Source organism: Oryctolagus cuniculus, chromosome 1 (genome assembly GCF_051225735.1).
Source record: "Oryctolagus cuniculus isolate XC-2025 breed Fujian yellow rabbit chromosome 1, ASM5122573v1, whole genome shotgun sequence".
In the NCBI taxonomy this organism is placed as follows: Eukaryota; Metazoa; Chordata; class Mammalia; order Lagomorpha; family Leporidae; genus Oryctolagus; species Oryctolagus cuniculus.
Window position 1 is genome coordinate 66,939,458 of NC_142867.1, and position 26,678 is coordinate 66,966,135.

A 26,678-nucleotide genomic window follows, 5' to 3' on the forward strand; every position below is an offset into this window, starting at 1 on the left:
ATCGTCGGCTGCTTCCCAGAGTGTTTGTTAGCAGGAAGCTAGAATGAAGAGCAGTGCTGCTACTTGAACCCAGGCACTCCAAAATGGGAGCTTAACTGCTGCACCAGTCACCCATGCCTGTTCATATCTATTGAGGCTATTTAAAAAAAAAATTATTTTTGTTTATTTGAAAGGCACAGTTACACACACAAATACACACACACACACACATACAGAGGGAGATACAGAAAGATCTTCCATCTGCTAATTCACTCCCCAAATTGCTGGGACCATCAGGGCTGGACCAAGCAGAAGCCAGGAGCCAGAAACTCCAGTGTGTCTCCAGTGTGAGTGGCAGGAACCCAAGTACTTGGCCCATCTCCTCTGCTGCTTTCCCAAGAGCATTAGCAGAGAGCTGGATCAGAAATGGAGCAGCCAGGACTTGGACTGGTGCTCATATAGGATGTCAGAATCACAGGTGGCTGCTTAACCTGCTGCGCTACAAATCTGGCCCCCATTCTTTTTTTTTTTTTTTTTTTTTAGTATTTATTTTTATTTATTTGAGAGGCAGAGAGAGAGAGAGAGAGAGGGAGGGAGAGAGAGAGAGAGAGGTCTTCCATCTGCTGGTTCACTCCCCAGATGGACACAATGCCAGGAACTGCGCTGATCCGAAGCCAGGAGCCAGGAGCTTCTGGGTCTCCCAGGCAGGTCATCCTCTACTGCTTTCCTGGGCCATAGCAGAGAGCTGAACTGAAGTGGAAAAGCTGGGACTTGAACTGGCGTACATATGGGATGCAGGCACTGCAGGTGGTGGCTTTACCTGCTACGCCACGGCACCAGCCTCAGCCTCCATTCTTAACCTCAAAACCTTTTAGTGGTCCCCACCTCCCTCCTTGTACAGAGTAAAGTGTTGTCTCCTTGGCAAAGCATGGAAGATCCTTCAATGTAGCCCTAGTTCATCCTCTAGCTGTGTGTTCTGTATTGTGTGCTTCAGCAATTGCTCTTGGTTCCCTGACCATACCATGCCATTTGACACCTCTGAACTTTTGTGTCTTGTTCCCTTTGACTGCAATTCCTTATTTTATCTGGTGAAATTGTATTTTAAAAGCCAAGTTTCACAGCCTTTGTCATGTTTTCTGTCTGTTCCTTCAGAGATTATTATTCCTTTCTGTGCTATGTAACTTTTTATATAATTTTGTGAAACAGTATAATTATTTAAGTAGAGATCTGAATCTAGCAATACATTGGAGGCTCTTTGAGGGAGCTGTTTATATTTTGGTTTTTAATAGTTATGTGTTAAGTGTTGAATGAATTCCCATATGAAGCTCTGCCAGTGAGAGATGGGAATACATGTGCCTTCTAATGACTATAATAAGTACGCAGAGCAAGTATCATTATCATCCCTTTGTGTTAATTAGAATGTCTTCTTGGTTCATTTAAGTTCGCAATTTAATATATTCATGAGGTCTTTTTTTTTCCTAAGTGATTTATCAACTAATTGAAATAATTGTAAACAAATTAGAGTCTTCCTAAAGCGCGTTTTTGCTTTCATCAACAGAATCCAACGTGGCGGAGTCTAGATTTTGGAATAATGCCAGACCGTCTCGACACATCTGTGTCTTGCTTTGTGGTGAAGATATGGGGTGGAAAAGAAGATGTCTATCAGCTATTGATTGAGTGGAAAGTCTGCCTGGATGGGCTGAAATACTTGGGCCAGCAGGTAATTTTTAGACTCTGGGTTTTAGTGGTGGTCATCTCAGAATTAACCTGTCTGACCTTTCTGTTGATTCTTTGGCCTTTTCGTTTCCTAAAGAGAGACTTTATGATTATTTACTTACATTATTGTTTGCTTATGTGATGTTGCTTACTTATGTTTGAGTCATTGCACTTTTTAAAAAAATACCTTTAACTGAAGAAACTTACAAAGAAGCACCCTATACTAAAAAAAATATAGGAAAAAAATTTTTTGAGTGTCGGAAAGGGTAGGTTTTTCACAGCATTCTGCTTCCTCTTTCTTATTGGATATTCTCCCCTAGGATCTGAAAATTACGTTGAAATATGGAATACACTATTAGACACTTCTCTTTCTCTTTTTAAAATATTTATTTATTTATTTATTTGAAAGGCAGGGCAACAGAAAGCGGGTAGTGGGGAGGGACATAGAGAGAGAACTTCCATCTGGTCGTTCACTCCCAAATGGTTCTCAATAGCCAGGACCCTCTTCTGGATCTCCCACATGGGTGCAGGGGCCCAAGGACTTGTGCCATCTTCTGTTGCTTTCCCAGGCCATAGCAGAGAGCTGGATTGGAAGTGGGGCAACCGGGACTCGAACCGGCATCCATATGTGATGCCAGCACTGCAGGTGGAGGTTTTACCCGCTGTGCCACAGTGCCGTTCCCGAGAGCCAGAATTTATTGAGCACAGGGATATGATAGATGCCTGACTGATACACAGCTCCCTGTCTGCACTTTTGCTGTATCTATGACTGATAGAGCTGATCCATCAAGAAGTGTTCTTGTAACTGAGCTCAAAAAGTAGCTCTGTAACCCTAACACAGTATTGCAGTATACAGCTAGCAGCTGCATATGAAATGAGAGCCGCCTGCCATCCCCAGACAGGTTGTTAGAATTAATGTTTATAGCAACCTTGTGAAGGTTATTATTACTCTTTTTTCCCAGATGAGAAAGTTGAACCTTAGAGAGTTTAAGAAATTAATCAAGATCAGATAGTTAGGTAGAGCTAGAATTTAATTCTGGGCCCAGCTGATTGAAAACTTACTTTCTTTGTGTTGTATCACACTGGTATATACACATGTGGAGTATATACACCGCACTATGGAATGAATGCCTTTTGTATTTTGTGATGCCTGTTGTACTGCTATTAAAGGTAACCTTAAAATGTTAGTCACAGATTATTTATACACATCTGTGATGTTTTCTTAGTATTTATTCAGTATATACTTTCTAGTATGTTTCTTTTTAAAGAAATTATTTATTTGAAAAGCAGAGGTATGTATACTTTTTTTCATCTGATTTTGAATGTAACATATATTCTGAGCAGGTATTTTGGCACAGAAATGAAGACAGCATTTGGGATGCCTGCATACCGTATATTAGTGTGCCTGGATTCCAGTCCCAGGCCCACTTCTGATTCCAGCATCCTGCTACTGCACACTGTAGGCCACAGCAGTGCATGGCTCTAGTTAAGTCTCTGCCACCCACATGGGAGACCTAAGTTGCATTCCAGGCTCCTGGCTGTAGAGTGGCCAGTTCTGGCTTTTGCCAGCATTGAGGACCAGCAAATGGAAGATCTCTCTGTGTCTCTTTGCCTTTCAAATAAAAAAACAAAAATAACAATTTAAAGGAATTCTTCTAACCTTTTTTAGAAAAGTAGCACGTGTTCTTTGTAATCACTTTGGAAAATTTTGATCAGTACAGAGAAAAGACTAAAAACTACACAAATTCTTTCTTTATAGCTACAGATAAGCTGTTATTGATAAACACAGAAAACTGAATAAAAAATTACATGAAATCTTCCTGCCAGCTACATCCATTATTAACATTTGGTGAATATGATTTTAATCTTTCTTCTCCTAAGGACATATGTATATAATATTTTATGTTTATAAAATTTCAGATCCCATCCAATCTTAAAGCTGATTTCAGAATTCTTTCTCTTTTTTCTTAAGAGATGACAAACTTCTTGAGATTGATTTGTAGTTTTCATAATAAATTTCTGATTCCAACCTAATCTTTTGGTAGCAAAATGATGGAGATAAACAGAATGCATGTGATTGATTTTGTTTTCATAATAAGAGGTTGAAGATATGGAAGTCAGGTGAATGTTCCCAGGAATATTCTGTTGCTGGCTTTGGTAACTCATCTGTAGATACAGAGAGGAGAGAGCAGACATTGTGTCCTGATAATCCTTGTTTTTCCTCCACGTGAGCCCTCATTTTAATCCTTCACAGCAGAAGCAATTTTTTTATTAGCCACAACTCTTTCTAAAGTAACTACATCTATTTTTATATTTCACAATTGGGCATTTATTACTATTTTGAGTTATTTTAGATCTCAGTTCTTTGAATTTTTAAAGTTTTATTCCTCCAACCTTTAGCTGAAGTTTCATTTGGGGTGATCCTAACTGAGGCTCACATCAGTTGCATCTGAAAGAGAGAGGTATGTAGACAGTAATTAAAGAGACATTAAAGACTTTAGGGATTGGATACTATTATCTCTAAAGTTTTTGAAAATAGAAAATACTACCAAACCTTTATGTTTTTCCTAGTGCTTCATGTGTTTGAAAGCACTCTTGCAGACTTACTGGAGTGTGGTTTCTGGGGATCAGAGAATGTGTAGTATGCCTCTGAATTCCCTGACCTTCAGGAATGCTTGTTACAGTCTCAAGAAGTGTCCATGGGAAATATGTGTGAAAAATGGTGCCTCTGAGTTCACGGTGAGAATTTTGTTGGTATTTTCATTTTAAATGTTTATTTTACAATTTTGGATTAACATGTATTCCTTATATATTTTTACAGAGTACAGTGCAATATTTCAACCTATACACACAGTATTAACCAGTTATAACTGGCAGTTAGCATTTCTATTTCCTTGTCTTTGTGTTTGGAGCCTACCACCAGCTCCTTGGTTCCAGTTCTTTATAGAGAATACACACACACACACACACACACACAGACACACCAGCGAATGGAAGTCCTCTTTCTCTGTCTCTGCCTCTCTCTGTAACTCTTTCAAAAAATTAAAATAAATCTTAAAAAAAAATAAAAAAGACTTTTTTTGTGTGTGTATAAAAAACATTGTCTTGACATATAGTTGCCCATTGTGCTGTAAAATACCAGAGTCCATTATGTTTACGTTGCTGTGTCTTGGTAGCCATGATCCACCCTCCCTGTATCTGCCTTTTCCTCACCCTTCCCAGCCTCTGATTAGCAGTATTTTAAAGTCAGATAGATTTTTAAAAATTCCACATGTGAAAGGGAATCTACAATATTTGTCTTTCTGTGCTTGATTGTTTCACTTATATAATAACCACCAGTTCTGTCCATTTTACTGCAGATGTCAGCATTCTCTTCATTTTTTATGGCATAATAGTATTCAATTGTGAAAATGTGTACCGCACTTCCTTTATCTATTCATTCATTGATAGATACCTAGGGTGAGTCCATATCTTGGCTGTTGTGAGTAGTCTTGGAACAAACATGGGAATGTGGGTCTCTCCTTCAGATGCTGATTTCATTTCCTTTGGCTGTGTACCCAGAAGAGGAATAACTGGGTCATATGGTATATCTATTTTTAATTTTTTGAGGAATCTCCATATTGGTTTCCATAAGGACTGTACTTATTTTGCATTCCCACCAACAGTGTATTAGGATTTCCTTTTCTCTACATGCTCATTAGCATTTGTTACTTTTTAATATCAGCCATTCTCACTGGAGTGAGAGGATGCCTCATTGTGATTTTGATTTGCATTGTCCCTGTGACTAGTGATCCTGAGCACTTTTTCATGTGTCAGTTGATCATTTTTATTTTTTCTTTTGAGAGCTAACTATTCAGAACCTTTGCTCAATTATTAACTGGGTTGGTTTTTGTTTTGTTGAGTTTTATTTATTTTTTATTGTTTTTTAAAGATTTATTTTATTTATTTGAAAGAGTTACAGAAAGAGAGGCAGAGACAGAGAGAGAGGTCTTTCATTCTCTGGTTCACTCTCCAATTGGCTACAACGGCTGGAGCTGTGCCGATCTGAAGATAAGAGCCAGGAGCTTCTTCCAGGTCTCCCACGTGGGTGCAGGGGCCCAGGGACTTGGGCCATCTTCTACTGCTTTCCCAGGCCACAGCAGAGAGCTGGATCAGAAGAGGAGTAGCCAGGACTAGAACCTGCACCTATATGGGATGCCGGCGCTTCAGGCCAGGGCTTTAACCTGCTGTGCCAGCCCCGAGTTTTTTGATTTCCTTATATATTCTGGATATTAATCCTATGTTAGAGAATAGTTTGAAACTATTTTCTTCTAAAGATTTTATTTATTTACTTGAAGGATAGAGTTAGAGAGAGGGAGGGACAGAGAGAAAGGTCTTTCATCCACTGGTTCATTCCCCACATGGCCACAATGGCTGGAGATGCGTCGATCCAAAGCTCAGAGCTTCTTCCAGGTCTCCCATGCAGGTTCAGGGGTCCAAGCACTTGGGCCGTCTTCCATTTCTTTCCCCAGGCCATAAGCAGAGAGCTGGATTGGAAGAAGAGGAGCCGGGACACAAACTGGCACCCATATGGGATGCCAGCACCACAGAGGCTTAACCTATTCCACCCAGCTCCAGCCCCTTGCAGTTCTTTTCTTCCATTGTGTTGGTTGTCTATTTACTCTTGATTGTTTTCTTTGCTGCACAGAAGCTTCTTAGTTTGATATAATCCCATTGATCTCTTTTTGCTTTTGTTGCCTGTGCTTTTGTGTATCCAAAATATTCATGGCCTATGCCAGCGTCTTAAAGTGTTTCCCCTGTGTTTTCTTCTAATGTTGACTTACATTTAGATCTTTGATCATTTTGACTTGATTTTTGTATAGGAGTAGAAGGGGGCACCACTGGTTCACTCTTTTGCATGTGAATATCCAGTTTTTTTCCAGCACCATTTTTTGAAGAGAATGTTCCTTCTCCAGGGTATGTTTTTAGCTTCTTTGTCAAAGACAATTTGATTTTCGATACATAGATTCATTCCTGGGGTTTTCATTTTGTCTGGTTGGTCTGTGTGTCTATTTTTATATCAATGCCATGCTGTTTTGGTTGTATGGTATGTCTGGAAGTCTGGCATTGTGATGCTTCCAGCTTTGTTCTCTTTTTCAAGATTGCTTTGTATATTTAGCTGTCTTTGGTGTTTGCATATGAATTTTCGGATTGTTTTTCTGGTTCTGTGAAAAATGTCATAGATATTTTGATTGGGGTTTTGTTGAATTTATAAGTCACTTTAGGTGGTATGAGCATTTTAATATTAATCTATGAAAATGAGGAGTTCTGTTCTTTTTTTGTATCTTGTCACATTTCTTTCTTTAGTGCTTTCTAATTTTCATTATACAGGTCTTTCACATCCTTGGTGAGATTTCTTCTAAGGTGTTTTATACTTTTCCTGGCAGCTATTCTGAATGGAATTGGTGTTCGACTTTCTTTCTCAGCAAGTTTGTTGCTGGTGTATGAAAATGCTACTGATCTTTTCATGCTGATTTTCTGTCCCACAACCTTCCTGATTTTGTTTATGAGCTCTTATAATCTCTTGGTACGGTCTTTAGGTTCTGTCTCTCTAGAATCATGTCATCTGTATATAGTGATAATTTGACTCCATCCTTTCCTATTTGTATGCCTTTTATTTATTTATTTTTCTTGCCTAAAGATTTTGACTTAAACTTCCAGTACTATACTGAATAAGAGCAATTTAAGTCTGATTCCAGATCTTAGAGGAATAGCTGTCTGTTTCCCCATTCAGTATAATGTTGGCTGTAGGTTTGTCATATATAGCCATTATTATGTTGAGGTATGTTTTTCTATACCTAATTTATTCAAGATTTTTTTTAAATCATGAATTGGTGTTGAATTTTATCAGATGTTTTTCTGCATCTGTTGAAATGTTTTTTTCTGCAGCTGTATTGTTTTTATCTTTCATTCTGTGGATGTGATGTATTATGTTTTTGATTTGCATTTGTTGAACTTTCTGCAAACCTCAGATAAATCCTATTTGATCACAGTGAATAATCTTTCTGATGTGTTATTTGATTCACTTTGCTAGTATTTTGTTGAAAATTTTTGCATCTATGTGGGGAGCAATCCGGACTAGACTGAGTTACTGGAATTAAGACTTATTGTATGCATCTGCTCTCCCACAATATGGCGCTGGGAGAGGAGTAAACAGCTTCTACCCAGCTGCCTCCAGTTCAACCAATAAACTGTAGGACTTGCTCCTGATTGGAGGAGAGCAGCGTACTCGGCGTGTGGGCAGCCGAGTTGGGATTGGCAGAGGAGGACTATAAAGGAGGAGAGAGACGGCATGCACCAGGAACATCTAAAGGGAACATCTAAGGGGAACACCTGTGCAGCCCCCGAGAAAGCCGGCCGGCGGTGTGCCGCTCCCCTGCGGAAGTGGGGAATGTGGCCGGGGGAACTGCCCTTCCACGGAGGTGGAAGGGACAGTAGCCAACCCGGGAAGAACCAGCAGCAAACCCGGGGAGGGCCGAGCAGACGAAAGAACAGCGCAGGGTCCTGTGTCGTTCCTCCACGAAGAGGGGGAGCGACATAATGGTGCCGTGACTCGGATAGGAAACCTAGGACGGATAGGAAACTTAGGAGGGAAGAAACGGGAAGAAGTGGAAAATATCGGAGAAAGAGACTAGCAAACAGCCTAGGGAAAAGCCGGACGATAAAGGTGCCGGAAGAAGCTATTGAAAGCCTAGGCATAGACTCGGATACGGACTACGGGGGGAAGCTGGGAGAAATCTCTAAGGTTGAAAGCGAAAGTGAAAGCTAGAACAAACAGACTCGGATGCGGACTGTGGGGAGAGGCCAGGAGAAATGAGGGAGGAGTATTGTTGGAAGAAAGCTTGGGGAAACATACCGGGTAGAGAAAAATGTTAGGGAAATTGAAGCCGCGGGGGGCAGGCCAAGGCGGAAACGAAAGCCACTTTGGGATTCTCAAGTTAGCCCGGGAATAGGGGGCGAAAAGTTGAAACCAGAAGCTGAAACGTAAGCCAGATTGGGATCCGTCTGATTAGCCCGGGGAGCAAAGGACGGGAAGCCAAACCGTGGAGCGGAGACGTATGCTGGGTTGAATTCGCCAGGCTAGCCCGGGGAACTTGGATTGAATGTTAGTGGTGGAGACGCAAGCTACGCTGTGTGACTCGCGGAAGCCGCCGCGTGCAGAGAGAGCACGGGGCGTGAATAGATAGGGAACGGGGCTGGCGCGAGGCCGTGGTGCAGACGCGAAAGGGCTAGTGAGTAACCGCGGAGTGTGCGCGCAAAGCCGAGCCGCGCAGATGAGAGAGGCGCGGGCTGAAGCGGCTCAGAGCCGGCGAGGCGCTGAGAAGCAGCCTCGGGGCGGAGCCCGCTGGCGGGGTGAGGCGCCGGGAAGCCGCGCGGAGCTGTGAAGCTGCCGGCAGGGCGAGGCGCCGGGAAGCTGCAGGGATAAGAGAAACAGAAGTTTAGAAGTAAAATGAGAGAAATAGGAATACTGGAAGATAGAAGTAAAATGGGAGAAATAGGAATGCCCGGAGATAGAGAAATAGAAAGGCCTCCCTACAATACTGCAATTAGAAGGCTTGGATTCGGTCTGCCTGATTAAGTGAGGCGATGAGCACCTGCGGGCGGCTAGCAGCTTATGCGCCGCAGGTCACCGAAGACAGGCACGAATTAACATCAGTAAGGCCTCCCCACAATACAGCAATTAGGAGGCTTGGATTCGGTCTGCCTGATTAAGGCGGTAAGCACCAGCAAGCAGCTCGACCAGAGTATGAGCTGCAGGTCACTGAAGATAGGCACGAACCAACACTAATAAGTCTCCCCCACAATACGGCAATGAGAAAGCTTGGATTCGGTTTGCCTGATTGTTAGGGCTTGTAAGCCCCTGCAGGCAGAGCAGAGCATGCGCTGCAGGGCACTGAACACAGGCACGCATCAGCGCCTAAAAACCTCACAACATGGCGAAGAGAGGACCCAGATTCGGTTTGCCTGATTGATAGGACTTGTAAGAACCTGTGGCAACTCTAGCAAGCGGAGCAGAGTGTGTGCCACGGGGCACCGAAGATAGGCGCGTATCAATGCCAAAAATAAAAAGAAAGGGGGATCTGTGGGTAGCAATCCGGACTAGACTGAGTTACTGGAATTAAGACTTATTGTATGCATCTGCTCTCCCACAATATGGCGCTGGGAGAGAAGTAAACAGCTTCTGCACAGCTGCCTCCAGTTCAACCAATAAACTGTAGGACTTGCTCCTGATTGGAGGAGAGCAGCGTACTCGGCGTGTGGGCAGCCGAGTTGGGATTGGCAGAGGAGGACTATAAAGGAGGAGAGAGACGGCATGCACCAGGAACATCTAAAGGGAACATCTAAGGGGAACACCTGTGCAGCCCCCGAGAAAGCCGGCCGGCAGTGTGCCGCTCCCCTGCGGAAGTGGGGAATGTGGCCAGGGGGAACTGCCCTTCCACGGAGGTGGAAGGGACAGTAGCCAACCCGGGAAGAACCAGCAGCAAACCCGGGGAGGGCCGAGCAGATGAAAGAACAGCGCAGGGTCCTGTGTCGTTCCTCCACGAAGAGGGGGAGCGACACATCTATATTCATCAGGGATATTGTTCTATAATTTTCTTCTTTTTGTTATATCTTTGTATGACTTTGGAATCAAGGTCGTGTTGCCTCATAGAATGAATTTGGAGAGATTCTCTCCATTTCAAGTCTTTGGTTATAGTTTGAGGAGAAATGGTGTTTATTCTTCCTTAGAATTTGGCAGCAGAACCATCTGATCTTGCATTTTTCCTTCTTTGGAGATTTTTAATTACTGATTCAGTCTCATTACTTGTCATTAATCTGTTCATGATTCAATTTTGCTGAGAACATGTATCTAGAAATTTATCCTTTTCTTCTTGATTTCCCAATTTGTTGGCATATATTTGTTCATAATAATCCCTAATGATCCTTTGCATTTTTTTGTGGTATCTGTTATGGTATCTCCTTTTCCATTTCTGATTTTATTGAGTCTTTGCTTTTTTTTTTCTTGGTTATCAATTTTGTTTATGTTTTCAAAAGAAACAACTCTTCACTTCACCACTCTTTTTGTATTTTTTTTAAAGATTTATTTATTTGAAAGTTGGAGTTACACAGAGAGAGAAGAGGCAGAGGGAGAGAGGTCTTTCATCTGCCGGCTCACTCCCGAAATGGCCACAATGACCAGAGCTGCGCCCACCCGAAGCCAGGAGCCAGGAACTTCCTCCGGGTCTCCCACACAGGTGCAGGGGCCCAAGGACTTGGGCCATCTTCCACTGCTTTCCCAGGCCATAGCAGAGAGCTGGATTGGAAGAGGAGCAGCCGGGACTCAAACTGGCACCCATATGGGATGCCAGTGCAGCAGATGGTGGCTCTACCCAATATGCCACAGTGCTGGCTCCTTTTTGTATTTTTTTTAAAGTTTCTTTAAAAATTTTTTTATTTATTTTTATTTGAAAGGCAGAGAGACACACACGCAGAGATATCTTCCATATACTGGTTCACTTTCCAAATACTCATAATAGCCAGAGCTGGGCCAGCAGAAGCCAGGAGCCCAGAACTCAAAACCAATTTCCCACATGGGTGGCAAGAACCCCAGTGCTGGAGCCCAATCTGTTTCATCCCATGATGTGCACTAGCAAGAAGCTAGATTGGAAGCAGAGGAGCCAGGTCTCAAACCAGGCACTCCTGTAATGTGTGGGAATCCCAAGCAGTGACTTAATCACTGTGCCAAATGCCACCCTCAGTCTCTGTCTTTCCATTGGGCAATTTAGTCCATTTACATTTAAGGTTACTAATGGTAAGTAATGGCTTAGTCCTTCATTTTTTTCTTTTTTTTCCCCTGAGGACGCTTTCCACATTTTATTTACATTTTATGACTCACTTTAATCTCAAAATCACATATCCATACACCTATTTCCTTTTTTTGTTGACTTCACTTGAACTTAAATGCAGTGTTTCTTAAACAAAGAATGTAAACAAATATTTACCGTGCCTGTTACATGTAACACACTGGAACAGCTTTTAACTGAAATTCATCGACTCCCCCAACTTTTTTTTATTATAAATACAGGTATCAAAACAATCCTGAACATATTTTTATACTACTAGTAGTCAGCACCCACACTATTTTAAAATGTAACACAATTTGTGACAATATTCATTGTACCTGCTACTTTAATCAATTTCACTGCAGCTCTTTCACTAAGCAAGATGGATAAAGCATGCCATTTCTGTTTGTCCTTCTTGGGATTTTTACTTTTCAGAAACATACGTTTCCACTGCCATCTCACACGTCTTACCACGCTTGTGTCTTGTAAACCCCAATCCTACCTACAGCACTCCAGGTTTATGTTTAAATGCCAGTGCCTCAACAGGAAAAAGAAAAATTGTGCTGCATTTTTCCTCCCGTTACCTGAAAACGTAATGGGTATACATATATTAAATATATTGCAAATGTCCGGGTCACATATACCAGCTGGAATTCTTTGCTGAATGTGTGGGTATTTTGCACTGTGATATTTAATCAAGACATTAATATGAGTAGAAGGTTGTTGATTTAAGACAAGGTTGAGATCCATTAAAATTAATTGTTGTATGTCCTTCTGGTGGCTGTGGAAGCTTCATAGCTTCTTTGGACATCATTAGACATCTTAGCTCTTGAAGTACAACTTTAATGCTATATGAATTTTGCCTTTTGCTAATACTGGTATGCTCTGTGCATCCACCATTCCACTGAAATTCTTTATCCCATTCATATTAATTTTTGTTACAAATCTCACTGATGGAGGAGCTTCTGAATATTTAGGCCCACATTCTGCTTTCAGGCTGTATAATCTGTTCTCATAATTTGTCCTTGGTGGCCCAATAATCATGCCTCTCCACCTTGTAAGTGTCATATCTTCATCATCTTCAAGGCCCCAGCTAACCGTACCATCGCCTACTCCTTTTTGTCCTTCTTCAGGTTCTTCCAACAAGCGAAATTACGAGGAACTTTAACTCCTGTGGAGACTGCCATCTTCTCCTGCAGCCCGACTAGTCCCGTCATTTTTTTCTTTCATATTTTATTTTTTTAAAGATCCTTTTTTATTTTTCTTACGGATCTTATACTTTCATATCTATTCATGATGTGGTTGTTGCTTTCTTTGTTTCTGAATGTAGGGTACTTTTAAGCATCTTTTTAAAGCTGGTCTGTTGCTGATGAATTCCTTCTTCACTGGACAAAGTATTTATAACATTCTTTTCTTTCAGAAAACAAATTCTGACATTCTCTTTTTTTTTTGACATTCTTTTCTTTCATAATTTGAACTATATTGTTCCATTGCTTCCTGGCCTGTAAGGTTTCTGATGATAATCTGCTTTTAAATCTGATGGGAGTTCCTTAAAAGTAAGCTAGTACCTTTCTCTTACAGATATTAGAATTTTTTTATTTTTTATTTTATTTTTTATTTTTTGGACAGGCAGAGTTAGACAGTGAGAGAGAGAGAGAGAGAGAGAGAGAGAGAGAGAGAGAGAAAGGTCTTCCTTCCGTTGGTTCACCCCCCAGATGGCTGCTACGGCCGGCGCACCATGCTGATCCGAAGCCAGGAGCCAGGTGCTTCCTCCTGGTCTCCCATGCAGGTGCAGGGCCCAAGCACTTGGGCCATCCTCCACTGCCTTCCCAGGCCACAGCAGAGAGCTGGACTGAAAGAAGAGAACCAGAACAGGACTGGCGCCCCAAACAGGACTAGAACCCAGGATGCTGGTGCCACAGGTGGAGGATTAGCCTAGTGAGCTGTGGCGCCAGCCTGTAATATTGTTATTTTGAGAATTTGACCTTACATGTCTTGGGGAAGATCTTTTTGGTCATGTCTATTTGGAGTCCTGTAGGCCTTCTGTGCGTGGAAGTCTGTACATTTCTTCAGATTAGGAAGTTCCAGTTATTATTTCAATGACTAGGTTTTCTGTGCTTTGGATTTTCTCTTTTCTGTGAGGAATTCCCATTATGCAAATATGCATTCATTTAATAATGTCCCAAAGATCTTGGAGACTGACCTCATTCTGCTCTCTCTTGCTCTCTGACTGGTATTTCAAAAGATCTATCTCCAAGTTCAGATAATCTTCTGCCTGATCTAGTCTGCTGTGGAATCTTTCAGCTTTATTTTTATATTCTGTCACTGTAGTGGGTGGTAGCAGCAGTGGAGGTGTGGGACACTCCTGGGACTCAGTGGGGTTGCTTGAGTCTCTGGTACACATACACCAAATGCTGTCCATGCCAAAGGAAGAAGCCGTGGGACCAGTGATGGTTCCAGGATCGGCATGGTGTGCAGCACCCCGTTCCCCAGCCGATGTCTGTTTGAGGGTGTGTAGTCTCATGGCCTGCTGAGATGGATGCTTCATGCAGATCCTGTATGGGGACCTGAAGCAGCAGCACTAGCTGGTGCTGGGATAGGTGGGGTGAACCCTTAGCCAATGTCCTTGGAAGGGCTGGAAGCAGCAAAAGCAGGGCGGGTGCTGTGAGCTGGCTAGGCATATGTACATCCTTAGCACAGTGTGGAAAGTGTGCACAGTTCTGAGCAGTGGTGAGCAGACTAAGCTGGGGTCGTAGGCTCTCTGACCTGGAGTCCTGGTGTGCATGAGTTCCAGCAGCATTTGAGTGATGTCCCAGGTGGTTAGGCACGGGGAAGGAGTTGGGAGGGAGGGTGAGCCCAGGTCTGAGGGGCAAGCACCCCTACTTCTAGGGTGCTAGGAACAGGATCCCCTTGCTGTTCTGCATCCCTTGTCTCTTGAAGGGCAGAGTGCTGCCCAAGCTAGGGTGCCAGGTTTGTTGTATTCTGCTGGATCTGGCTAGATTCATGAAGTTATAGGTGTTGTTGTTGTTGTTGTTGTTGTTTTTTAAGTTGGTAGAATATCTGTGGGGCCCCAGGGATGGGGATGTGTCGGGTGTTCTGTCCTTGGAAATATAGATGCTGTCGACTGGCGCCGCGGCTCAATATGCTAATCCTCCGCCTGTGGTGCCGGCACACGGGGTTCTAGTCCCGGTCGGGGCGCCGGATTCTGTCCCGGTTGCTCCTCTTCCAGGCCAGCTCTCTGCTGTGGCCGGGGAGTGCAGTGGAGGATGGCCCAGGTGCTTGGGCCCTGCACCCGCATGGTAGAAGCAACTGACTCCTGCCTTCGGATCAGCGCGGTGCACCGGCTGCAGCGCGCCGGCTGGGGTGACCATCGGAGGGTGAACCAATGGCAAAGGAAGACCTTTCTCTCCGTCTCTCTCTCTCTCACTGTCCACTCTGCCTGTCAAAAAAAAAAAAAAAAAATCTAGATGCTGTCAGTGACTTCTTTCTTAAGAGGATTCCACGCTGCAGCAGCCTGCGCTTTGAGCGCTGTGGGAGATGGAATGTGAATTCCTTCTCTGAATTAAGGCAACTGTGAGGTGTCTGGGCAGCTCTTCTACTGGGCTTCTAGTCTGTGGTGCCTGTGGATTCCTCCTGCAGCCAGGACCACCTGCTAAGGCCATCATTCGGATGGGCTCTGCTGGGGCTCTCCTGTTAACCCTTCTTCCTCTACCCCAGTAGTGGATTCCTCCGGGCCACTGGGCTGTGTCCTGATAGCTGGGTGGCTGTGTTCCTTTCTCTGTGCTGCTATCCCAGTCCCCCTGTCATTCTCCTACCCGAGTTCTGGTGTTCTTCAGGAACTTGCCTTAAGATGTAGCCATTTATTTGTTGTTTTGCTTCTTCTGTGTGTAGGAGGAGGTGAACATTGGGTCACCGCTGTTTGGCCATCTTGGAAGGTCTTCTGATGGGTTTTGAGGCCTTTTACTAATGCAGGAAGTGCTCAGTTTATCACCTGGTCTTTGATAAGAGATTTGTTTTCTGCTAATTTAAGATGGAACCAGCCTGTTCTTCAGCAATGAAGTAACTCTTGTTCTCTGATCAAATCAAAATGTGATTAGAATGATTAGAACTGATAGTATATTTTCTTCCTCTCTTAGATTCATGCCCGCAACCAAAATGAAATAATTTTTGGGCTGAATGATGGCTACTATGGTGCTCCATTTGAACATAAGGTAAGAGGAGTTTCCTAATGTTATGAGTTTTGTTTAGCACAGTGCACCTTGCAGGAATTCAGAGTAGATATAATCCTGAGAAGCTCTGTGTAAATAGAGTCGTGTTTTAAGCATCATTTATAATATGTTGTTTTGTGTGGCTTGTATTTTGTAAGACATCAGAACCACCCTGATTCATCTTTTCCAAATCCTATTATATTGATTTTCTTAAAGGAAAACCTGAGCTAGCTGTTTCTATTTGACATAATTCTTTGGGGTTAAGAAAGAATAGTGAATTTTGATGAAATACAATGTAGTTTTATTTAATACTTCAGATGCCTTGTACACCTTCCAGTAACTTTTTTTTAAAGATTTATTTATTTATCTGAAAGAGTTACACAGAGAGAGAAGAGGGGCAGAGAGAAAGGGGTCTTCCATCCGCTGGTTCACTCTCCAGTTGGCTGCAATGGCTGGAACTGCGCCAATCTGAAGCCAGGAGCCACGAGCTTCTTCTGGTTCTCCCATACAGGTGCAGGGGCCCGAGGACTTGAGCCATCTTCTACTGCTTTCCCAGGCCATATCTGAGAGCTGGATCAGAAGTGGAGCAGCTGGGACTCGAACCAGTGCCCATATGGGATGCCAGCACTACAGGCAGTGGCTTTATCTGTTCTGCCACAGCGCTGGCCCCCTTTCAGTAAATTTTAAAAAACTATGAATCAAGTTACTTTATAGTCTGTGTAAAGATGACCAGAGAAAGGAGAGGGCTGGGAATCTCTATTTGCCGCTGTCTGTGGTGCTATGCCAGGTGATTCATGTACTTTCTTACATGATATGCTAGCCAGTGTGTCTATTTTATAGAAGGAAACAGGCTGTGAAGGATGAGCATATAGGATCTAGAGAGTAGCTGAGCTGAGTTTTCAGTTCGCCTACCTCTAAAGTCTATGTTCTTTCTACTCTGTTAAGACACTTTACCTAAAAATTTCTAAAGCTACGCATTATTTGCACTTTGTAATCATGTTGTGTTGTAATTCTTGGTTATCTGAGATGCAGTTGCCTGGAGTTGCCTGTTCATTCAACAGCATTTTATTGAGTATAGCTGCAGTGTGTCCGCCCCTGGACTGCAGGTGCTGGGGATGCAGTGGTGAGCGAGTGAAGATACCCCTGCTGTCATGGAGCGCATGGAAGGGCTGAACGCTGATCAAGTAGTCCAGCAGATATATGCATAAACACAAATGGTGTGTGTGTGGGTGCTACGGAAGCGTGTAGTGAGGATCCCATCTGTTCTAGGGGCTCAAGAAAGGTCCTGAGCTCAGACCTAGCTTTTAGATGCTGAAGAGAAGTGAGCTGTGTGAAGGGGTGAGGACTGGATGGGGCTTCCAGGCAGAGGAGAGTAACAAGTTGGAAGGCTGAGGCGGATGGGGACATGGAGAGTTTTAGGGACTAAAGGGGGTCAGAGTGATGGGGGAGAAGAGGACACCAGGAGAAGCTGGAGAAGTAGGCAGGGACCGTATCACATGGAAAAGGATGTGACGCTAAGCACAGGAGGCTGCACTGCACGACCTTTAGCACACAGTGTTCTAACCAGAGTTGTGTTTTAGTAATTCCACTCTGGCCGAAGTAAGGCCTGGGTATAGACGAGGCGGAAAAGGTGTGGGGAGACAGTTGGGAGGGTCTGCACTGTAGTAGGTAGCACATGTTGATACTGTGAAACAGCATTATGATAGAGTCAAGAAAAGCTAGATGAATAAGCTTTTAGGAGATAAAATCATTAGGATTTGGTGATGTTTGAATTTAAGGTATAAGAAAAAAAGAAATGTCAAGGATGGCTTTCGGGTTTCTGGCTCAGATGAAGTAATTGGATGCGTAAAGGTAACAGACACCAAGGAGGCCACAGGACACGGGAGAGAGAGCAGTTGGTGGAGGCACATGTAAGTTGAGAGTGTGTCACTCTGAGTTGGAGATGCCTGCCTTTCAGACATCCATGTGTGCATGTTAAGAGCCTGGAGTTCACAGAGATGCAAATATGGGGCCATTGGCAGATAGCCCTGGAAATCCTGAGTGTAGATAAGAGATGAGAAGCAGGCAGTGAGGAAAAAGGGGCCAAGTAAGCAAGCCTTGAGCACCTCCCACTCTTAAAGGCCAGATAGAGAAGGAGGCACTGGAAAGGTGCCTGGGAAGGAGTGGTCAGAGGAAAAGGGAAAAAAGACTGAGGTTTCTTACAGACTCTGAGGCCAAAGAAAAGAGGGTTGTTTTGTTTTTTAAGATTTGTTTTTGTTTGTCTTGTTTGTTTTTTAAGGGGAGGGAGTGGTCAAATATGATTAGAACTGAAAATTGCCCTTTGGATTTACTAAAATAGAGATTTTTCTAGGTGATTTCTTCAAAACTCAGGTCAAATTCTGACAGTCTTAAAATTATTTTTAATTTAATTTGTTTTTAAATGATTTATTTATTTATTTGAAAGGCAGAGTTAGAGAGAGAGGGAAAGAAATAGCAAGAGAGATATCTTCCATCTGCTGATTCATTCCCTAAATGGCTGTAATGCGAGGGCTGGGCCAGGCTGAAACCAAGAGCCTCATATTCCATCTGGGTTTCCCACGCGGGTGGCAGAGCCTCAAGTACATGAGCCATCACCTGCTGCTTTCCCAGGTGCATTAGCAGGAAGCTGGATCAGAAGTAGAGCAGCTGGGACCCAAACCGCTCCCATAAGGGATGCTGATGTCACAGGTGGTGGCTTAACCCATTGTACCACATGCTGGCACCCTTTAATTTTAAAATTCATTTTCTGAGTTTTTAAAATATATCAGTATCCTAATGCATAGCTTTAACATAAGATATGCCAATTTGTATCTAGGTTTGTTTTTCTTCCTTTCAAATCTGTAAGCTTTTTGACAGATTTCCACTTGTAATATTGAATTCTGGTATATCTACCATAGTTGTTGGGATATGGTATTTGCTTATTAAAAGGGTTTTTCAGTGTAGTGGTTAGGATGCCATTCGGGATGCTCAGATCCCATATTGAAGTGCCCAAGTTGAGTCCCATTTCTGGCTCTTGATTCCCGCTTCCTGCTATCGGCGACTTAGGAAGCAGCAGGTGATGAACTAAATAATTGGTTCTCTGCCATTCTTGTGGGTGACCCAGATGGAGTTCCAGGCACTCAGATTTTGCTTGGCCCAGCCCTGGCTGTTGCAGACATTTGAGGACTGAACCAGCAGTTGGAAGACCTCTCTCTCTGCCTCTCCTTCTCTTTATAACTCGGACTTTCAAATAAATAAATCTTTTAAAAAATAAGTGAATGAATGAATGAATGTATGTTTGTGATTAATGAAACAATAGTGGGACTGCTACTGGTGCTGTTTTTAGTGTCCCATTTACATGGTTAGCTGTCTGGACACTGTGCAGGCATTAAGTTCTTTCTGTAACTGGTAACTCACTTTGGCATGTAGTAATAGCAATACTGATAACCAGTATCTATTACTGCACATCAAACATTATTTTAAGAAGTTTACCTCTGGTATTGTATTGTATTTATTTATTTTTGAAGATTTATTTATTTATTTGAAAGTCACAGTTACACAGAGAGAGAAGGAGAGGCAGAGCAAGTGAGAGAGAGTGGTCTTCCATCCTTGGTTCACTCCCCAAATGGCTGCAACGGCTGGAACTGGGCCAGTCTGAAGCTGGGAGCCAGGAGCTTCTTCTGGGTCTCCTACATGGGTGCACGGACTCAAAGACTTGGGCCATCTTCTACTACTTTCCTATGGCTATAGCAGAGAGCTGGATCATAAGTGGAGCAGCTGGTACTGGAACTGGCACCCATATGGGATGCTGACACTGCAGGTGACAGCTTTACCCACTATGGCACAGCACCGGCCCCTGGTATTGTATTTAATCCCCCAAGAAACCGGTAGCTGAATACTAATAGTTGTTGAGATTTTGAGTAGGCCAGTAAGTAGTATTCCTGTCTTCTCTTGAGTTTGGAATAAGTTCAGAGTGCTAAATAAATGGAGATCACAATGTTGGCTTTATTACTGATAGAAGTGGTTAATGTGGCTGATGCTCTGTGAATTAAGCAGCTGGACCATGACCAACAGGACTTTTGTGTTGTTTTTCCTGAGTTGAATCTCCCCCTAAAAATAACAAAGCAAGTGACACTGAGGGTTTCCTCTTGTAGAAACAAAGTCTGATCCTCCAAGCCAACAGCAGAGGTTGTCCGTGTGCTTTAGATGGGCTTCTCCTGGTGGGAGGGAACAGAGAAGGAGCTAAGCCAGTCACGTTCCGATCCGTCTGCTAAGCTCAGTCCTCAGAGCAGTCAGCTGCTGTTGCTGGGGAGGAGTGGAGGACTCAGAGCAACTGGAAATGTTCCTTGCATGACCTTGTGTCCTGGCAGTGTAGTGGAAAGTTTTTCTCCCATGTGAAAACGTAGGAATGCACACTGAAGTGTTTCCTCTAACAAGAATATCTAATATTTATTGAGCACTTTTGTGCTGAGCACTGTTCTAAATCCTTTACTTTTTTTTTTTTTAAAGATTTATTTATTTATTTTTAAAGTCAGAGTTTCAGAAAGAGAAGGAGAGACAAATTTTCCATCTGCTGAGTCACTCCCTAGATGGCTGCGATGGCCAGGGCTATCCTAGGCTGAAGCCAGGAGCCAGGATTTTCATCCAAGTCTCCCATATGAGTGGCAGGGGCCCAAATACTTGGGCCATCTTCCTCTGCTTTTCCCAGGCCATTAGTGGGGAGCTGGATTGGAAGTGGAGCAGCTGGGACTTGAACTGGTGCCCATATGGGATGTCAGCGTTTTAGGCAGTGGCTTTATCCACTATGCCACAATCCTGGCCCTCAATTCTTTACATTTTTATTTTTTAAAATTTATCTATTTATTTGAAGGGCAGTGTGACAGAGAGATCTCCCATCCACTGGGTCATTCTGCAGATACACTCAACAGCCAGGGCTAACCAGGAGGCAAGAACTCCATCTAGGTCTCCCATGTGGGTGGCAGGAACCCAGGTATCAGGGCCAACATCATTTACCTCCCAGACACATTAGCAGGAAGCTGTATAGCATAGAGTAGCTGGAGAGCACAGAGTAGCTGAGACTTGAAGCAGGCATGGAGTATCTGACAACATGAAAAGCTTTTTTTCCCCTTCTTTTCTTTTCTTAAGTGATTGATTTTCACTAGAAGAAGGTATTAAAAAATAGCCTAATTTATAGTCTTCTTTATGTCCAAGATAGACTGGTTTGTCAAGATTTTCTACTGTTAAGGAAAATAAAGTTGCCACTACTAAGCTTACTATTCTAAAATTAGAATTCATTCCTTAATGCTTGGAATTTCGACATCTCAAAACTGGACCCATGGGAATGCTGATTTGCAAATAAAGCTAAGAATATTTAACACTGCACTTTGAGGTTTAAGTTTTACTCTGCCTAAATTGGTGATAAGCAAAGCAGCCATGAACAACATTTTGTTTATACAATCCTATTGAAGATAATTTATGTTTTTTTAAAAACTCTGCGTCTTTCATCTCTGTTGAATCTGTGTAAATCTTTTTTTTTTAAGATTTTTTTTTTAAATTTATTTGAAAGACAGTTATAGAGAGAGGTAGAGACAAAAAGAGAGGTCTTCTATCTGCTGGTTCACTCCTCAGATGGCCTCAACAGCCAGAGCTGCGCCGATCCGAAACCAGGAGCCAGGAGCCTGGAGCCTTTTCCGGGTCTCCCACGTGGGTGCAGGGGCCCAAGGACTTGTACCATCCTCCACTGCTTTCCCAGGCCACAGCAGAGAGCTAGATCGGAAGAGGAACAGCCGGAACTAGAACCGGCAACCGTATGGGATGCCGGTGTCTCAGGCCAGAGTGCACCACAATGCTGGCCCTGACTGTAAATCTTTTCAAAATGCAATTCTTAAAAATTTTGATTTTCTAACAAAATTCTCCCAAAAAAACCCAGCATTTCCAAGTGGAAGCTTAACCCACTGCCCCACAACAACCCTCTTTTACATATTTTACTTAATTTAAACCTCACAATTGTCCCTTAATAGAAGAAGAAACTGGCACAGAGAAATTAAGTGATTTTCCCAAGATTACACAGCTACTCAGCGGCAGAGCTATGACACAAAACCAGATAGTTAATGCATGATTGTAATAAGTGGTACATTTTATTCTTTAATGCTTTAGTGAATGAGTTATATTAATTAATAAATGTAGCTTATCTTGCTCCTTTACCAGCATTCAAATGAACACCTGACATACAGGCTGAACCTTGAAAAAGTGCCATTTTTAAGAAGGCTACAAACAGGGTTTTCAGTGGGTATGGCAATGTAAGGGCATACTTCGAGATTCCATTCTGCACCTAACAAGTGATGATGAAATTTGAGAAATTTAATGAGGCATGTCTTGCTAAAACAACAATAGCAACAACAACAACAAAAAACAAGATAATAAATGTCTCTGGAACTGAAATGGAAAAGAAGTGCAAAGAAGTGGGCAAAAGCAGCAGCTGTGGGCCTTTTGGACTCCCTTGCCAGAGGAGGCAGCCATGACTAAAAGATGGCATCTTTGGGAGCAGAATGAGCATTAAAAACTAGGTGGCTCTCCCTGTTGAAAAAGGAGATTGAAAAAAAGCTCAAGTTGAAAGAGAATCTTAACAGAAATTTATGTCTTTTTTAGTTTAAATTTTAAATATATTTTATTTATTTAAAGGCAGAGAGAGGGGACAGAGACTGAGAAATTGAGAGATTTCTCATCTTCTGTTTCATTCTCCAAATGCCTGCGACCCAATCAGGGGTCTGAAACTCAATCATGCCTTCCACATGGGTTACAGAGATCCAAGTACTTGAGCTGAGCACCCTGCTGCCTCCCAGGGGACACATTAGCAGGAAGCTGGAATTGGGAGGAGAGCGGGGACTTGAACCCAGACACTCTGGTACGGGCTCTGGGTGTCCCAAGCAGCATCTTAACCACCATCCTTAAAGGGAATTTTTAAAAGCTATGAGAGAAAAAGGAAATAACACCTATGAACCAGACTGTTGTCAGACTTCTCATTGTCCACAGTAGATGCCAAAAGAAATGTAATACTGTTAACCGTTAGCATATAATGTGGGTGTTTCTGTGAGCTGTGAGCTCTCAGTCAAGACGGAGGGTGAAAGAGGGACAGTTTTAATCACACAGACTGAACGGTTCCCAGCCCTAGTCTTTAACCCATATTGAATGATGTAAAGAGAAGTTATCCTCAAGGGATGTAGGGTGGTAGACAACAGCAAGGGGTATAAACATGGTTGAAACAGCAGGGAACTGATGTGGAGCGGCGGGTAAAGCTGCCGCCTGTGACGCTGCCATCCTATATGGGTGCCAGTTTGAGTCCCAGCTTCTCCACTTTTCATCCAGCTCCCTGCTAAAATGGCCTGGGAAATGACCCAGGTGCATGGGCCCTTGTTACCCACATGGGAGACCTGGAGAAAGCTCCTGGCTCCTGGCTTCAGCTCGGTCCACTCCTGGCTGTTGTGGACATCTGGGGAGTGAATCAGCGGGTTGAAGATAGCTCTCTCTGTCTCTCCCTCTCTTTCTGTAATTCTTTCAAATAAATAAACAAATTTTTTTAAAAAAATCAATGAATTGTTTTAACTACTGACTGTAAGCTAACAAACAAAAATCAGTATTTGGTAACTGTGTGTGTGTGTGTGTGTGTGTGTGCGTGCACGTGTGTATTAAGGTAAAGCAGACTAAATAGATGATTGTTATTCAAGGTGTGTTCTGTGGACCAGTGCTAGTGTAAGAGCTGTCATCATTCTGTGGTGAGCCATGTGCTAAAGTAAGAATAAAAATTTTGACACTTTTTTAACTGTTTAGCATTATTATGACATTTTATTCTATTTTACCAAATTATCCGTTCACAATGGATTGAAGGAAAAAGACCCAAACAATTAGTCCTTCCCCACAGAGGGCAGAGAAGCACTGCCCTGGACAGTAGTAACAGGGTGGGCATGGGTATGTTCAGGGTTAACACTCACTGAGGGTGCTGGTTTGTTTGGGAGGCTGGAGATAGTTGAGACTAGAAACGGAGAATATAGATTTCTGATTAACAAGGGGAAAAGGATTATAAAGGTTTGTCAACTTGGTAAGAGACAGAAAAGGAAACAGAAGTATATAGTATGGGCATAACAACGAGTCTAAAGATAGTTGTAATTACAGTAATTAAATGGATATCATCCATATGTTTGCAATGTTTCATAAGCAATTTAAACATATTAAAGCAATGAGACTTTGACAAGATTGAAATTTACAAACATGTGCTTTCTACAGAAGAGGAAAAGTTATACGTTTGAGGCAGTAGTGAAGCATGTGTTAAAGCAACTTTTAAAGTAGTGACTAAAATTTATATTTACCAGTTCCTTGGCAGTCTTGTTCTTTTCATTAGCTGTGCCCAGAAGCTTGTCCTTGCGGGGAATGAGCATGTTCATGTTAATCCTCCCTTTGTCCACATTCTCTTCAAATGTCTTTGGCCACAATAGGTCTAAAAGCTTCAACTACTTCTTCTTTCCCTGAGAACTTTCTCTTTGTTGTTTATCTGCTTCTCTCTAAGGCTTTATTCATTTCTATTGAGCTTTTAGGAACCTAGAAAACCTTTTAACTATACTCATGAACTACAATGAGTAAGTAATTTATTCTCATTTTTAGGAGTGTGCTTGGAAACTATTTAATGCATTTAGTCCTTTGTTCTGTAATCTCTGGTTGGCATTATTAAAGAGTGATATAGTCTTGTTAATTTTATGCAGTAAAATTTTATTTGGCATACAAATGTGACACTCTGAAGTATTTAACTGCAGTGCAAAGTGGTGATTGAACAAGTGATGATGAAGATATCACCAGTTGAAAAATGATTTCATGATTTTTTTTCTGTCAATAAATTCCATGCACCTGCTGTTGCTGTGTGCCTGTTATAAACTAGGCACTGTGAGATGCGAAAGAGTGTAAGACACAGATCACTCAAATATTTTGCTGTAGATAATATAGCATGTATACCAGAAGTCCTCCAGTTTACAGATGGGTTTAGTTTGAAAAAATTTTTTGTTAATTGTTTTATTTATTTATTTGAGAGATAGGGCAGGGAGATGGGATCGCTCCTATTCATTGGTTCACTCCCCAAATCTTGCAATGCCCAGGGCTAGCCTGGACTGATGTTGGGAGCTGGGAACACAATCTAGGTACCCAGTTTACCCAATTAACCGATTACTTGAGCCATCACCATTGCCTCACTGGGTCTGCATTAGCAGGAAGCTGGAATCATGAGCTGGAGCTGGGTGTGAGGTCAGGTACTTTGATGTGGGTCATGGGCTCAATAAATATCCACTCTGAAAAATTGGTTTGCTGTCAGTTGTTTGGGTCTTGCAGATAATACAAGTAAATTACAGCAGGACATTCAGCAATTTGAAGAGTACCCCGGGGAAAGGTTTTAGTGTTTGGAAACTGTGGAGAAGTTGGGCTGAGTGGAGGTTGGTGAATAAGTTGGGGCTTAGAGAGAGGTTTGTAGGTGAGTTTAACTGTTGGGATGGCAGTTGGGGGAGGGTGGGGAATGAAAGGCTGTTGGACTTGCTGTTTACCCAATAAGCTGGAAACTTTTCGGTCCCAGTTCAGATTGTGTCTTTAATATATACATGAAAGTTGGTCTTTGTCTAAATTTCCTTTTGACACTCACTGTTCATTTTGGGGCACTGCTAACAGCTACATTGCGGGGATGAACACTTCTAGTGATTGAGAATATGGATTTTGGAGTCAGATTGTAGTGGGTTGAATTCCTGCACTTCTGCTGCTTACCCATGAGATCTTGAGCAAATGGAATAATCTCTGAGTTTATTTCCTCATCTATAAGTGAAGATAACAATTCCTGTCTCATCCTAAATTGTCTTGAGGATTAAATGTGAAAGTATATATTACAAACCTCACAAGTGATCAAGTTCAATAAGAAATGGGGAAACTATTATTCACTAGGCTCCAAATCCTAAAATGCTTACTGTTATATCACATTGTAACCCTAGCAAGGTACTGGGCATGTAATAGGTGCTCATCAAATTTTGTTAATGAATGCAGGAGAATGCTTGTTGTGTTTAGGACTCTCATAGAAATTTGGGGATAAAAATCTTGAGGAGCTGATATGTTCCCCACCCAACTTTATCTTCCACCTTCAACTTTTGACATTTTTTTAGATAACTAATCCTTGCACAATAATTCTATCTGTTGTACAATTGACAAAGTGCAAAAACCATTTAGATTATTAGGAATTCTTTTCTCAGACTAAAAACTAAAGCAGCAGTATCTTCAGAGTCCAGTAGATGGCAATGCTTTCTCATTTTACTGGAAAAAACAGCTTGGAGATAGACTGCAAGTCAAAGGATCAAGTCTTTTTGAGAGAAGAAAACTCTGAGGCAATTGAAATAGTATTTTGTGGTGAATTTCACAAAATTATCCATATAACTTGATCAGCCTAAGTAAGTAAGTCAAACTGAGATTGAAGCTTTAGGGACAACAACAGCAAGTTTCAGGATCTGTTTTGAGAGACTTTACACATGAAAATTTCCTATTTTATATTTTTCAAGGCATGGTACTTTGAAAAAGTAGAAAACCTGAAGTCAAATCCAGATTTGTTTTGGTGTTATCTGTATTTCTTGAGCAAATCACCTAACTTCTCTTAGTTTTAGGTTCCTCATCTTGAAAGGAAATCCTCAGTAGCTATTTACACTGCTGGGAATGTTAGAATTATCTTGCTAATACTCTTGTTTCATAGATCAAGGCAGTAAGTCAGGGAGCATTATGACCTATTGAATTTGACATGGCAAGTTAATTCCACACTGTAGTTGATAATATACACATGTACACACACATAAATTTTTTTTAAAAAGATTTATGTATTTGAAAGGCAGAATTATAGAGAGAGAGGAAA

At 42.3% G+C, this 26,678-nt stretch overlaps 1 protein-coding gene and 1 pseudogene across 9 annotated transcripts in view; one reads left to right on the forward strand and one right to left on the reverse strand.

Moving 5' to 3' along the window:
• Positions 1 to 26,678, forward strand: part of UVRAG (UV radiation resistance associated) — a 327,227-nt gene that overhangs the window by 66,146 nt on the left and 234,403 nt on the right. For 8 of the 9 annotated variants that reach the window (XR_016232752.1, XR_016232751.1, XM_017344617.4 and 5 more), the window contains 2 exons: positions 1,538 to 1,699; positions 15,695 to 15,769. Coding sequence is in view for 7 of the 9 variants with exons in the window: in XM_017344617.4 (XP_017200106.3) it covers positions 1,538 to 1,699; positions 15,695 to 15,769 (237 nt within the window). In the remaining 2 variants the exon portion in view is untranslated. The remainder of the gene's footprint in view (positions 1 to 1,537; positions 1,700 to 15,694; positions 15,770 to 26,678) is intronic. The other variant, XM_017344612.4, reaches the window with a different exon arrangement.
• LOC100352559 (ubiquitin-conjugating enzyme E2 variant 2 pseudogene) lies at positions 12,117 to 12,866 on the reverse strand (annotated as a pseudogene).